Here is a 15,995-nt window from a genome sequence, read left to right as displayed (position 1 = left end):
ATTTCGCCACCAAGCTAATCACCCGACCAAATTGCTCTCACCCACAAACCCCGTGCCCCCATGCAAACCCAAATTAACAGACCAGACGTAGGGAAGCATAATGGAGTATAGGCAGAACCAATTAACATACCCGGTAACCAGCGGTTGGAGTCATTGGATCACCCTGCCTTCCCAAAACCTCCACTCCACTTTTGCCATCGTCACCTCTTCTCTTACAACCTCTAAATTGTTATCCTTCTCCATGGCCAATAAACTTGGTTGCATGCAATTGCCACCTTCCCTCATCCCTTTTGCCTTAAACATGCCGACAACCACCGCGCCCTGTTCTTCAAACGTGTGGGAGACGGTGGCACCATTCCTTGGTGTCATTTTCATGATGACAACCTTAATAACTTTGTCCACCAACTCACACCCCGATTGAAGATAATAGATAACCTTTTTTTTATAAATATGTTAAAAAAAAATTCATCATTTAAACAAAAATTATTATTAAAAATAATTAAATTTGTCTATTTATTAACTTACTTTTATGTATTAGCCATAAATTTTAGATATCTTAAAGTATCAAAATAATTAAAAATTCTTAAAACTTTTAAAGATTGATTACGATTTTTTTATAAACATGGATTAAAGGATATCTTTCTTCCTTTCTCCCTAAAATAATTATTTCGTTATAAAAATTTCAACTCTAAATTTTAAAATATCTAAATATTAAAAATCCCAAAAAAATAATAAATCAAATTTTTATTAAAAAGTTGCCTTAAAAGTTACATTTCTTGCAATAACCTTTGAATTTTTAAATTTAAGACTATGTGGTGACGATGTCTTAAATTAAACCATTTATTTTATTTTCTTAATGAACATTCCGTGAGTGAATGGTTTTTTTAATGCCTTAAATTTAACCATTTTTTCGGAAAATACCTAGAGAATTAGCCCAATATTATGTCGCAAAACATGGAGCAAAGTTTGAAACATCTTTGGAGAGAATAATTTCTCACAAACCAAGAGCCCCACAACTAAAGAGAAATGTAACGGCTATTTCATTCCAATCCATATTTAAAATATAATGATACCTAGTGCAGGAACCAACCAAATCTCGCAGTAAGTATCCAATTCGATTCGATATTCTTTGGAGCAGCGGATCGCGTACTGTTACTTGAAGTGATAACTGACAATCATTGGAGGGACCCTCTTTATCAAAAAACCAGATTGGGGTACAGCTATAACAGGTCCTCATTTTTTCTCCAACGGTCGCATTTCCCACAATCTCTGTGAGTGTATTTGAAAATTATAACCATTTGCTTTCTCGATACAAGAAGAATCCAATGTTGATGCGCCAAGTTATTATATGGTGTTTTGTCTGAACTGAACCCCAATCCTTCATCCCTGGATCTCAATTTGTGAATTCAGGGATTGGGTATTTATTCTTCTGGGCTACTGTGCATTAATTGTCCACTACGTTTTTGAAGCCTGAAGGATTGGGCTTCCTGATATTTTGGCTTCAGGGGATGCATTATGCATTAAGGCTCTTTTGAAGCCTTGAGATTCGCTGATCAGATTGTTGTGGAGTAATATCTTTGTTCTGTGATAAAAAGACCGGAGCAATGGGGTGTTTCTCTATGTGTTTTCGGGTTAGAGACCGAAAGCGCAGAAATGTGCATGTAAATGATTCATCAGCGAGTCCTTCAAGGTGCAGGGTAAGTCAGCCTTAATTTGTGTTTTTCGTTTTTCTTTTCTATCCATATGAGACGCCTATTGTCTGAGGGGCGTGTATTTTCATAATATTGCTGGGGTTTTAGTATGGTTTAATTTCTGTATCTTTGCATTTTCTTTTCTGTGATTTCCAGGATAAGAATAGCCCTCTAGCCAGTCGCTTGCAGAAGCCTGTTGTGGAGACTCAAGCACCTACTTCACAGCTCTTTGAAGGTGAGGAAAATTATATTGCTTATAGTGCTTCAGACATTTTTGGAAGACACCCAACTGAACAAAGTACTTATGTATCTTATCCAAACAGATCAGCGGAAACCAGAAAATTTGCACAGGAGAATAGGAATAAATCCCAGGTGGGCCCAAAAGCTGGTCGCTCCTGCAGAGTTTCCTGATGTGCAGAAGCCTCATGATTATTCAGATAATGTGGAAAATGCTCAGAAGAAATCAATTTCCTCTGTGAAAAAGGACCCTCTTGAGGAAGTGGATGAGCTTGCTTTGGAGCTTGCGGATCTAGCCAGAACGATTGAGGAGGAGGCAAAAGATGTTAAAATGTTTGGCAATGAGGTATGTATGGATATCATATGACTATAGTTTTTTTAAGTGTTATATTGAGGAAATCTGAATGTTTTTCACAGGAACTAGGTTTAGTAAACTAGTATTTTTTCCATAAGGAATGCACTTGGCCTCATCCCCTAAAATTTATGGCATACTGGTGGGGTTTATTAAGATAATTTCCTTTTGGAGGAAGACTTGCATTTGGCCTCGTCCCTTTGAAATTCATGCCATATTGGTGGGATTATTAGAATACATTTTTTGGGAAGAGCGAGAATTGCACTCTGGCCTCGTCCCTTTGAAATTCATACCATACTGGTGGGGCTTATTAAAATACTTTTGCTTTGGAACGAATTATGTTAATGAGAATGATCGGTAGGGTACGTTCAAAGGAGTAGGGCTTGCTAGAATACTTATTGCAGTGTTTTTACATATAAGAACTGAAAGTATTGTGTATTAATTTGCAACAGGTTAAGAGCCTCAGAAGCTGTCGAACACTAACTCCCATCTCTGGAAACGAGATGCTTGCTGTTAGTGAACAATGTTTGCAGACTGTTGGTTGTGGGGTCAATAGGGTTGTTTCTAGTAAAAAAACCATTTCCATGTACAGCGAGAAGTCGATTGTATCAGATTCCCAAAGTTCAATTCAGGAGGTAACCAAGCCGACTCTAACTGAGATAAAGGTTTCTGATAAGGAAGATGTCCCTTCCAAACCTTGGCAAAATATGGAAGATTCAAACCAACCATGTCAAAGGTATGCAAGAAATCTATTTTTCTACGCAGTTATAATCTATGTTGTTACATTTTTAAAGGATGTTTATGCTTTGAGTTTGGTTCCCAGTTGATATACCATTTCTAGAATATGTCTGGTCAGCTGTTTTCACGATACTAGAAGTCATTATTTCTGATTTTCTGCAGCACAAACAGACAGGATCAGAATGGTGCTTGTACTAAACCCGTTGGCAAAAGAGTTACTTTTGATTTAACAACAGAAAGCGCATCTTCATCTTTTGACTCTGAAAATATTGGGCACACTGAGAACAGTTATGATTCTATCTCTGATGCATCTGTATCCCTAAATTCCGACACAGAAGAAGAAGAAGAGGAGGAAGAGGAAGAGGAAGAGGAAGAGGAAGAAGAAAGTGTTGTTTCTGAAAATTCTCAATCCTATAGTTGCTCTTATACAGGAAGTGAGGTTACCATTAGTGATGTTTGTCATTCTGGACATAGTGCTAGTCCTGACAGTGGAGATAATTCAATAACAAGGACAGGAAGCTCATCTGGGATATTTGAAAATGAAGAGGAGTCTGAAGGAGTAATGTCAAATGCATCCAAAACTAGTCTACCGACTGTGCAAAGACAACCTAGATATCATAATTATGAGAGTAGTGATGAAGAGTACGATTCCTTATCAGATTCTGAAGACTCCCTTGCATCAGTTGATTTAGAAGCAATGGACAGTAATCAAACAACCAAGCAATTTGAAGCTATTAATGGGGTCAATCAGTCACCTCCACTTGTGAAGTCAAACTACTCTCCACAGCCCTCGCCAATGAAGCTTGTTGATGATGCGAAGCCCACATGGAGCAAGTGTGCAAACGTCTTAGAAAATGCTGCAGTGAATAATAATGCTAGAATTCGATCTCAATATGTATGTCCAGTTTTAAACCCTGTTGAGAACTTGTCTCAATGGAAAGCATTAAAGAAGGATTCTAAGACTGATGCTTTTGGAAATTCTAAGGAGTTTTATGAAGATAACAAAGTGTGGGCAGAATATATGGGTATGCCAGAGAACCAATTCAGAATTGAGATGCGCACAAAATCTTCACCCAGCAAGAAACAAAGAGTTGAAGGGGTCCCCAAATTTCCTTATGGTAGTTCGATTCCAGCATCGGTTTCTACAACCAAGGAAAATATCCATTTGGCAACTGTGGTGGAACAGAAGAAAAGTGACAAAATTTTAGAAGTAAAGGAAGAATCCAGCCAAAGGAGAAATCTGATTCCCCAAAGTGCTGAGCCAGTTTTCAAAGAACCTAAAATACCTGCCTCACAAAACAGAACCAACTCAAATGCCATGCCTGGGGAGGCTCTGCCTAGTGGTGTAGTCTATGTCGATGCTAGCCTTTCACATTGGCTAAAACCTACAGAACCTGTTGACAATGGCTACAGAGTGCTTTCGTCTCAAAAAGATGGCAAAGAAAATCTCTCTAAAGGTGGAGAATTGTCTTCAAGACAAAATATCATGGAGTCAGCGATTAATAGACAATGGAATTCTCCACGATCTCCAAACCAACAAGTTGCAACAATTCATGCATCATCACTTTCAGAATCACTTTCACCTCCAAGTGCAGATTGTAGACCTGTTTTGGCAGTGCCAGGAATGCAAAATTCGGAAGCTGTGATGGAAAAGCAGTCATCACCTTTAAGATCACCCTCAAGAAGTAATGATGAAAGGCCTATTTTGGGGGCCCTATCAATCGAGCACATACAAGAAATGACTCGAAGTCAGCTATCGCCTAGAAGATCACCATCGAGTAAAGATCTTGATGATAGACCTATTTTGGGAGCAGTTGCATCCCACTGGAGTGATAAACAAACTATATCCCCTTCCAAGTGGGAAGATGGAAAAGGGGGGATAGCAAATCCAAAAAATAGATACAGAGAGGTATGGCTAAGCAGTATTTCCTTTTATGCAACATAGCAACCAGTATCGAAGTTTTCTTCAGCCTTCTTTCGTTGCTCTTTGTTTACAGTTTTCAATTTTAAATGTGTTCCATTGACTAGTTAGTTCTCTGTTTTTTACAAGTAGTGATTGGACTTGCTTTTCACTCCCACTGTGTATTTTCATTGGCTCTACCTTTGAGTCCATTGACTGAATTTATGGTCACTTGTTGGATATTAATAAAGACCAACTTTGTGGTCACGTGGTGGACATTAACAAAATTATCTTATTTGTGCAGGATCAAAAGGTTAGCTGGGACACCACACCATTTGAAGTCAGATTGGAAAGGGCTTTATCAAATGGAGTGGGATACCAGAGACATGCAACAAATATTTCTTCCTGAATCCAGTTAAGATCATTTAACCGTGCTATGCGTTTTCTACATTCTTTGGCCAATTTTCCTTTGATACTTGTTTGCGACAAATCATAAACACTTCAATTAAAATGCATTTTAATCATAGAAATGGTAACAATCTGCAAGTCACTTTGCACTCTTAAAGTTTTCTCCCCTAGGATTCCCATTCTAATTTCTGTCACTTTGCAATGCCTGGATGAGCGTATTTGATCAAGAACGTATCACCATCCCTCTTTGTATGACTATGAAGTTGAAGTTGGTCTTACTAAAATTCCCCATCTAACAGTGGTGGCTTATAGAACCCAACAGAGTGATTGAAATATTGGTTGGACTGAATCTAAAGGAAACCTTCAAATTAAAAGCCCATAAAACCAAAAGTGAATTTACAAGCGAAACGGATAGGAGGAAGATTCTAAACTGAAGCTGAAACGAAGTAGATACAATCATTATATCTGAAACATAAAAACTATTTTATCATGATGTCATTTTCCAATCTTGTGTGTTTGAATGAAATCAGTTTGATTTTGTTGTGCCTCCCCAAGACCATAGTATAGTAGTCAACATATAACTCATTATACAGCTTCCAATAGTGACTTGTTGCACCCAAAAAGACCTTAGAAGCAACAAGGGTAATTAGAAGATTGTAAAATTGAAGCTGAAGCAAAACAAATGTTATTGTGGGATCTAAAACAATTACTTCATCCTAGTATTGATTTAAATAAAGAATGAGTCTTTTTCATGATTTCTTCCGTGCATTTTCCTTTCATAGAAAAGGAGTAGTTCTTATCCATCTCTTTGTAGTTTAGGACCTCTCAGAAGTCACACTGTTATCCAGACAACTTTGTATTTTTGTACATTCAAATTCTAGGATTTTTATTGTAACTTCCTAGCTTGGGAATTTCTTTTATCACACTTCATTCTTTTCTTGTTGATATTGATTGGTGCACTATATGAGATACAGCTATTTTCTACACTGGTTATCATCGCTATTTATCATCATTTCCTAAGTGTAGAATAAACCATCCAGATTAGCTATTGCCCTGGCCTTGGATGCTGGGAGAGCTGTTAGGTGACACTGTACTTAGGCACATCGTTGTCTATTGTTACTGTTCTAGGGGTGCTGTACTGACACCCTTCTCTAGACTTTTGCCACATTTACCCATTTGGTCTTCTTGTTCTTCATTGTATTTCTTGGATAGCTTGCTTTACTACATATCTTGTATAATATTTAGTACTACCCTTCGTGACATGCTTGTGCACTCCCAATGCGTTTTTTCTAATCCTATTGTTCACCTTAGGTCATTAGTGCACGCTAATATCTAATTTAAATTCAAATATGAGCTATCATTTTGACACTGACATGACTTCTTCTTACAGGATTTCTTGTGTGGAAAACTCGTCAAGCTTTCATAAAGGCCAGGAACGTGCATTAAATCATGCTTTATTTAGTCAGGGTTACTTTCAGAATCTGGATATGCCAGTTAACGACGAGGATTTCACAAGTACTGTGAAGGTGATAAGTTAAATTCCACTGGTCACGTATAATTTGTGTATGTCAGTTAACTATGAGGATTTCACAAGTACTGTGAAGGTGTGATAAGTTAAATTCCCCTGATCATGTGTAAAATGGTTGTGGGTGTGGATATTCTTTTGAGGTGGAAAACCATTAGAATCATGGTGGAGTGTGGTGTTGCTGTTGGCTTCTATTAAAATGGATTGGCTACTTTTGCATCTTGATTCCTGAAGCAAAGTAGCCTTGTAATTGATTTTTCTAATATGGTTGGGAGCTGCATTTGGCTTCCACAATATTGTTGTGTTGATATTTTTTCATTGGAAATAAGAGTAATAATGTGTTTATCTGTTGCCTTTAAATATTGTTAAATAGAGTCTTAGGTAATGTGTGATTTATAATAAACCCAAGGCTAGCGAGACCACTATTTTTTTTGCGAGAATTCACTAATAAAATGATTACATGATTTACACAGACAAATACTTTAGTGCCTTTGGTTAGAAAACATAGTTAACTATGCTCCACAAAAGAAGAACTAAGCTGATTTAAGAATCTACCTTATAAATTGGATAAACTATTTTAACCAGGGTAGAAATTTTGGCACCTGAGCAGACGACTTTGTTAGGAGAAGATTGGAGATGAATAAGGGGGGACTATGAAATGTTTCGTTTATCATATTCTCTATGTGAAGTGAGCTGAGTGACTACCTGAAGGGTTTGTTGCCATGGCCAATTGAGCATCATGGAGCTTGGCATTTACTAGCACATGGTGTATTCTTTTATAGCTATATAACTTTCTAGGATTTCAAATTTTCAAATCAATGACTTTTGCTTCCAGCTACCTGGATCAATTCTAGACCATCCATTGTATTTTTATCAGCCTTTCTACTTTGTCTTCCATTATTTTGAGCGACTGCAGTCCAAAGAACCCATGCAACTGGATCTCCCAAGTCTTCCTGTTTCTTTCTAATCGAATGAGAACAACCATTTTAGGAGTTTTGCAGATTTCCTCCATGATCTGGAATGCCATCTTCTAGGGACCAATTAAATAATTTCTGGGCTAACTGTGTGCATCATTTTTGGTTCATATGCGCTTCTGTTTAACTCTTCAAAGGAGCTTGCAACTCTAAATTCCCCCAATAATATATAGAGGATGAGATATATATAGTGTTTTGAAAATTGATGGGTTGGTTATTTAAACATTATCAGCCCTGCTTCCCATCCCCTCCCCCCAACACACATATATATAAATATAGATTCTGTCTAATATTATGCGTTTTCAATTGTGATTGGTGCTAAAAAGTTTGCTTCCAATTAGTTGTTCAATTGTATTGTTATTAACCTTTCTACTTTGTCTTCCATTGAGTTCAGTTCAATTGTATTGTTATTAACCTTTCTAATTCGTCTTCCATTGAGTCCAGCCAACTGCCATCCAAAGAATTCATGCAACTGGCCTTGAAAGCCTTCTAGACCTCTTCTAATGAAATGAAAACTATGGAATTTTTTAATTCTGTTATCTCCGTGTTTCCAATCCAAATTTGCCTTAGAGCATTTACTTGTAGTTCTAGGATTTCCCACATTTCTTTAGACACGAGGAATACCATTTTTAGGAGAACTTGCAATTATAAATTTAGAGATACATAAAATTAAATATTTGATCATATGTAAAAAGATCAAACATAGATAAGATTGATCTTATTAGTGAATAAACTACAAGGATATAACTTATTAGAAATTGGTAATCTTTTAGTACTTTTGTCTACATGTTGGATGTCACTAACTATGATTTACCAAATTCAACATCCACTTGGCATCTCCCTACTTATTAAATAAATCCACCACATTGCACAATCCCAAGGTAGTCATGGCCTCCCACAATGATATATTTCTTTAAACAAGTTTTCATTTCACTATATTATAAAGTTCAAGGAATTTTGAGCCCAACTTTGCAATTAATGAGTTAAAGGTTTGTGGACATTGGATATGGAATTGGAGTATGAAGTCAGGTCTATTTTACTATTCTCACTATTTTATTATTTGTTTTCTTCATGTCTCGTCACTATTTACAGTCATGGCCTCCCACAATGATATATTTCTTTAAACAAGTTTTCATTTCACTATATTATAAAGTTCAAGGAATTTTGAGCCAACTTTGCAATTAATGAGTTATGGTTTGTGGACATTGGATATGGAATTGGAGTATGAAGTCAGGTCTATTTCACTATTCTCACTATTTTATTATTTGTTTTCTTCATGTCTCGTCACTATTTACACTTTGCAGTTTTTATTTTTATTTTATTTTATAAACTGATATTTATTTTATTTATACATGCCCTACACCCTTGCACACGCTACAATTTCCAACCATTGACCTCGTTTTGTGTTATTATCATTACAATTTCCAACCCATTGACCTCGTTTTGTGTTATTATCATTATATAATAGCATATTGTTATATTCATATTATATCCAATAATGAGTAGAAGGTTTGTGGACTTTGGATGTGGAATTGGAATACGGATTCAAGTCTATTTCACTGATATCACTATATTTATTTTTCTTTATGGTATTCTTATCGTTGTTTGCACTCTGCAGCTTCAATTGTCTTTTTTTAATTATTATAATATGAATATTGATTTATGTTATTATATTTATATAATAACACATGGTTTATATCCATATTATATTGAATATTTTTTTAAATCTTTGTTTAAATCTATCTCCTATTTTTTCTTAAAAAAAGGATTGACTAAATTTTATAAGATTTGTATTTTACTTATAACTCCGTCACATCACATTAGATTGACCTTGTTTACATGCTAAGGGAAACTTACCTCATCTCATTTCCCTACTATTAATTGCATTGCACTACAAGGTTATCTATTCTCATCTTAGTAAAAATGTTGATGCTTTGCCTGCAAATTATTGATGCTTACCTCCTCACCTCACCTTATGATGTGGAAATGATTATTTGGTATACTTTTGGTGGCATATTCTTGTCGATGCAATGCACAAGTTAAACAAATCAATATGTTTCAAGAACACCATATTCATATCACTTCTCTTAGGATAATTAAAGATGCCATATCAACACCTTAAGTTAATTCTAAAAAATTATGTAGTTCCAAATGGTACTTAGCTAAGCTTTAATAGTCATCTAATTTGTGTATAATCAAAGAAAAACAAGGATATGTTCAACATGACTTGCTTTAAAATATAGTTCTAAATTCATGGTGATAATATTGATAAACAAAACCCTTGCATTGGTGGTTTATCAGAGAGTAGTAATGGAAAATGTTCAAAATGTTTATTTTTTTTCAAGGCATCTTGATCATGTTATTTTTTATGCTATAATTCTTTCTTTGTACTTTACAAAAAAATGATATGTACATGTATCTTATATGAAAAAAGGTGGGTTGAGAAAGTAGTTTCCATTTCCCAAAACCAATCACCTAGTATATGCCCACAAGTAAAAAAGGCAATTAAAGCCCTAATCATTGTACATAACCAACATAAAAATAGTCACATGACCTAGGGAAAAAGAACAAAGAAAAGAAACTGAATCTATATGCCAATTGGCCACAACAAATATAGACATTAAAATTAAGTAGTAATGACAAATCCCATATCTAGGTGAGAGCCATGGCCATTTAGGTTTAGAACCCATCCATTAACTAGAGGCTTATCAACATATGGCGGAGGGTCCAATTCACCGACATTTTAATCTTGAGACATTTCTCCATAGAGATGGTCAGGTTAATTCTAAGCAACTTATCATTCTCAATCCTAGGTAAAGAATGAAATTATAATGTTCTTGGCTTCATTAGCATTCGTTGCATTTCTAAACTAAGGATTGGTTTGTGGTGAGGCTTGTCGGCGAGTTCCTTAAATTAAGGGGAACTTGATTAAAAGTACAAAGAGCCACTTCCTACTACTTTAGGAATTTCCTAATATGCACCACCTCAAGGTCCATATTCCCAACTTGTGCTTAGATCTACAAATGAAGGTACACACAAGAGTCCCATCCTATAAGGAAAAATGATTGAAATGAACGTTTTTAAAAATACGTTGAGCTAATTTCTTCCACTTACAAATAAAAGCTTAATTCAAACAAGCTACTATGTTGCATGAAATTTTTCTACCCATTGGAGTATATCATCAATAAGACTAGACTTCTAGATTATGGAGGTAGGAAGGATATGACAACACATGGTTGAAACCTAAACCAAAACTAACAACTAGCCTAGATCCGTCTTAACTCTAGATCTATCAAGCACCGAGAGGGATTAAATCTCTCGAGGTGCAAACTTTTCCTTAAGTTTTGCACTCAAAAAGAGGTTTGCACCTTGAGAAATTCGATCCCTCTTAACGTTTCCTAGATCATGAGTTAAGATGGGTTTAGGCTGGTTTAAACATTTTTTTTCATATGATTTTCTTTTGCATCTTCTATTATGTATGAGTTGGTTGATTATTATTTTCTTTGTCGATATGCTCTTTATTATGTCTTTTTGTTCCTCTATTATTCATCCTCTTCAATTGTCATTCCCTCTTATGTTTTTTTGTTGATTCCCTCTTCATTATGCATTTCCTTGTATTCTCTACTCTTGACACTATTGACTTGTCATTTGTTGTAACCTTCTTTGTTGATATGCTTTTTGATAGTCTTTGATATGTTTTTCATCATTCAATTTTTTCCTTCGTCTGTTCTTGTTGTTGTTCAATTGTCATTTGTTGTGAATGTCTTTATTGATTTTCTCTTTACTTATTTCTTTGTTGTTGACACTCCTCAACATCTGCCATTTCTTATGCCTTTCTTTGTTGACTCGCTCTTTTTACATTTTTATTTAAGACGGATCTTAGCTCTTTGCTATTCATTTCTATTTAATATGGATCTAGGCTAATGATTACTGTGACAAAATAAATAGATGCTTGGCATCAGTTATAAGTTTATGCACACACTGAAATCAATGCACACTATTAATTTAATTCCTTTGAAAATAATTCATATCATCCATCTATTTACATCAGATCACAAATTAATATCTACATTGAAATTAATGCATCCTTAGTTGTTGTTTCTTGTGTCTTTCTTTGTCGACTTGCTCTTTGTTATTCATTTATATTGAGATGGATCTAGATTAATGATTAAGATAGATATAGGCTCTTTGACATTAGTTTATATTTAATAGGGATTTAGGATGATGCATACGGTAACACAAAAATAAATGCATGTCATTGATAATTACTTTGTGCATACACTGAAATCAATGCACATTATTAATCTAATTTCTTTGAAAGCAATGCATGTCATTCATCTAGTTACATGAGATTAAAAATTAACATTTATCTCGAAATGAAGGAATCAAGTGCAATCAAACAATTAGGATTATAAATCAACATCTAAACTGAAATCAATGCATCTAGTGCAAACAATCAATAATCAAATAGGATTGGAAATCAACATTTGTGCTAAAATGAATGAATAAAGTGCAATCAATCAAATAGGATTGGAAATCAACATTTGTGCTAAAATGAATGAATAAAGTGCAATCAATCAAATAGGATTAGAAATTAACATCTACAATAAATTCAATCCATCAACTGAAATCAACCAAATAAGATTAGAAATGGACATCTACACTAAAATAAATACATTTATTTCAGTGAAAAAGTAAAATATTAATGTCAAAATAATGTAAACTCGAGCTAGGACCTTACATATGCCTTTATCCCTTTTAATTTATTGAAATTTGATCAATTTAGTATTTTGTTTTTAATCTAATTTTGAGACTTGGATGGATTAATTTTCTAAATCCAATTTATTTTACCTCTTATAAAGGTCTTACTTCCTCTTTTTCTATGGTTAATAATGTTTAATATTATATAATATCATATAATATCACACATTATTATACAACAAGATGTTAAATATTATATAATATTTTATTTTTAAACAATGTAATATTATGCTTAACATTATAATAATACTATGTCTAATATAGTATGACATAATCATGGGTTTTTTTTTTTTTTTTTGAATAAGGCTACTTCTATAATAATACAAAAATATGTTACACCGAGGCCATGACCTCGTAGAGCTAGCCCAAAATTGTGGCATGATTACAAGCAAAGCATATTTGTATGTTGAAGTCCAGTAGAGTATTACCCTCAAGAACTGTAGAGAGCCTGTTCATGAGTGAGGCAAAAATACAGAAAACCCCATCATAGTACTTAGATAAACCGGGACTATATGACAACCAAAACTTGGAATTGAGAAATAAACTAGAGCTATACGACAACCCAGACAGTAAAACTAGACTTGGTAGCTATGACCAGCTACACGACAACCCATAACTGAAAACAGAGGTGACTGTGACTGCGACCAAAATTGGAAATTGAAGGCTGGCAGAATGCCCCTTTCGTATGAAAAACTGGCAGTATGAGCTAATGCATTTGTCAACATATCTAGGACAGTGATGAGTGAACCTTCTCGAGCTGGCAGAAATCCATGAAAACCAGAAAGAACCAACCTGCTTAAGCATCAGGAGAGGTATCAGGCGGCTCCTCGGTGATGCGGCATCCATATTTGTAATCATCGTCATCATCAATATGACATACTCATGTTATCTTCAAAGTCTAGGGACATTCTTTTCCTTGTGTTTCTCTTCATAGTTTGAGTATTCAGGGAGCAATGTCTCCCTCCCACAGAAAAACTCCACCACTTCCAACACTGAACTATGATCGGAAATGAAAATAATTGGGCATTCTTTTATGGAGCCGTTCAACATAACTTTGCCAAAAGGAGGAATCAATGACCAAATCTTCATAAACAATTCACATTTCTTCTCTTTTCATGGAAACATAGTCACAATCACCAACAATTATGCAGAACTATTCGCTTTGAACATCCTTCCAAGAGTTGCAAAAGACATGAACCTCTTCACCATTCATACCTATGGAGACTCCAATGTTGTTATAGACTGGATGAATGGCACATTTCTATTGAGGAACTAAACATTACTGCCTTCACATCAAAGACTTATTACAAATCTTATGCACTTCACTCATATCATTTGTTATCACATTTACAGAGACATGAATCAATGCGTCGACAACCTCTTGAAGAGTGGGCTGGAAATGGATGAGGGCAGTGCAAAGCTCGTCGAACAAAAGGATGGCCACATCACAGAACATCTTCTCAACCTACAGTAATAATTAGATCAAGAAATCTCAAGCATTTCAACTTCCTTTTTTCTATGAGAACTTAGTTGGACAATATTTTGTTTTTTTCATTCCAAAGGAAAGTTGTATGTGAACAACTTAGAAATCAGAATATATATTTCAGATGCACAACCGTGAGACATTTAAGGATTCTATCCACTATTTACATTTTTTGATTATTCAACTATCTCCATTGATACGATATTAACAATGTATAAAAAAACAAGGAACTACAAAACATTATCATAATGCAAGATAACATCAATTTTTATATAAAAAAGAACAGTTAATGTCATTTGTGTATCCATTTTAGACTACAATAACCTCTAGAATGTAGATTATTTTATATAAATAATATTATTGAGTGTTTTTCCCTGAAAAAAGGAAAAAAATTATACAATATTATAATATTAATTTTTTGTATTATAGTATTATATTATGTTATATTAAAGTTGTCCAACCTAATACATTAATATATATTAACATATATTACACTTAACATTTTTTTTTTGCTGAAGCAAGTGTCGTTCCTTCTATTGCATTAATTGGAAAAATAGTTTACAATAAATACAAGTATCTCCCCGACGCCAAGGAGACAGAAAAAAATAGAAAAAATTCCTCAGGGCAAGCCTCTTAGCTTTAGAAGGAAAAACATTTAACCCAAGAAAAATAAACCATAAGAGCCTCTTGGCTTTCTGGAAGCCCACGAAGACTCCCGCCGCCCAAGCCTCGGAAGAGCCCAATGATCTAGGCCGTTCATTTCCGCAATCAAACCGACGGCCGAGGTTGACATCGCTCTGACAAGATGACCGAAGTTTAGCGGAACCAAACCTCCAAGCTGCACGAAAAAACTTGACCGTTGATCCACTCTGCTAAATCCTACGGTGGAGAATTATATCGCACCGAACAAGCTGACCCCATGATAGTGTGCGATGAAGGGCGGTTTCCCAAACCACCGCCTTGCCACGTGTAGGATGTTGATTGTGCTCGCTGCGAAAACGCAAAAACCGTTTCCCGTTTGAGAGCGGTGCGATTAGTTGAAAACCGCCTTTGAAGCGGTTTTGCTCTCCAAATCCCAAAAAACGAAATATTCCAGCTGCTGGAAGAACTGGGATTCCTCACGTGCCTGCTGTTCCTCGTTGCCTGAACCTGGAATCCAGAAAGGAAGAGGAACACTCCCTTAATGAAGGAAATATGATGATCGTTACTCTCACCCCGATGAACAATGATATCCATCTCATTGACTCCATTTAATCATTTCCTACCCCTCGAGCCCAATAATCGTCAATTTCCTTGTCCTCTGTGGCTTGAGCATCACAGATAGCTTTTAGCCTACTTGGAGGTATTTCTTGCCATTTCATTTCGATTCTGCAATATGAATTAATCACTCCTTTGTTGGCCAGTAGATCTGCAAGGCTATTGGCCTTCCTATGAACATGATTGAAGCTAACCATTCGAAGGCACTGGAGATTTTTTTGGATTCTCTGTATACACTTGTATAAGTATCCATTATTTTGAGACCCTTTCAGGCGTTGTTCCATAGCTGATTTTCTTGACATCATTTATAGAAATCTCCGAGTTTGCTTCGATGAGAAGATTTGAGCTGTGATTGAGTTTAAGCAGCTCCAGACATTGTTCCAACGCCATTAATTCAGCCATGTTGTTGGTGGCTTTGCCTAGAAGGCAGTGGAAAGTAAAAAATATTTTTCCTTCTTCATCTCTTAACACACCTCCATAACCTGAAGTCCCCGGGTTGCTTTTTGAAGCCCCATCAATGTTGCATTTCAGATAACCTTTTGGTGGAGGATGCCAGAACTCCTTTTCCCTTTCCAACACTCTTTCTTTTTTGCTAAGACCCTTGAGGATGATCTCATGCATTCCCAGTTGCTTGAGAGTTCTCAATTCAAGCGCAGTGGGAGGATTCGA

The 15,995-nt window shown here is 35.5% G+C and overlaps 1 protein-coding gene across 2 annotated transcripts; it reads left to right on the top strand.

Moving 5' to 3' along the window:
- The first annotated feature begins 1,267 nt into the window (after nt 1-1,267).
- On the top strand, nt 1,268-7,211 carry LOC149260979 (uncharacterized). 2 transcript variants are annotated; one of them, XM_089421519.1, is made up of 7 exons: nt 1,268-1,697; nt 1,848-1,926; nt 2,015-2,274; nt 2,733-3,016; nt 3,190-4,927; nt 5,223-5,332; nt 6,717-7,211. In XM_089421519.1, the coding sequence occupies exons 1-6, from the start codon at nt 1,605-1,607 to the stop codon at nt 5,325-5,327; spliced, it is 2,559 nt and encodes an 852-aa protein (XP_089277645.1). In that variant the 5' UTR covers nt 1,268-1,604; the 3' UTR covers nt 5,328-5,332; nt 6,717-7,211. The 2 variants fall into 2 exon arrangements, with proteins under 2 accessions (XP_089277645.1, XP_089277641.1); XM_089421515.1 differs by having other exon boundaries at nt 1,270-1,697; nt 3,181-4,927.
- The last annotated feature ends 8,784 nt before the right edge of the window (nt 7,212-15,995 follow it).

The sequence above is a fragment of the Pinus tabuliformis genome, chromosome 6 (assembly GCF_031772625.1).
Source record: "Pinus tabuliformis cultivar Carrire ecotype Pingquan chromosome 6, CPIR1, whole genome shotgun sequence".
NCBI classification, from domain to species: domain Eukaryota; kingdom Viridiplantae; phylum Streptophyta; class Pinopsida; order Pinales; family Pinaceae; genus Pinus; species Pinus tabuliformis.
The sequence above is the reverse complement of the archived record's forward strand: the minus strand, read 5'-3'. Positions and strand labels throughout refer to the sequence as shown.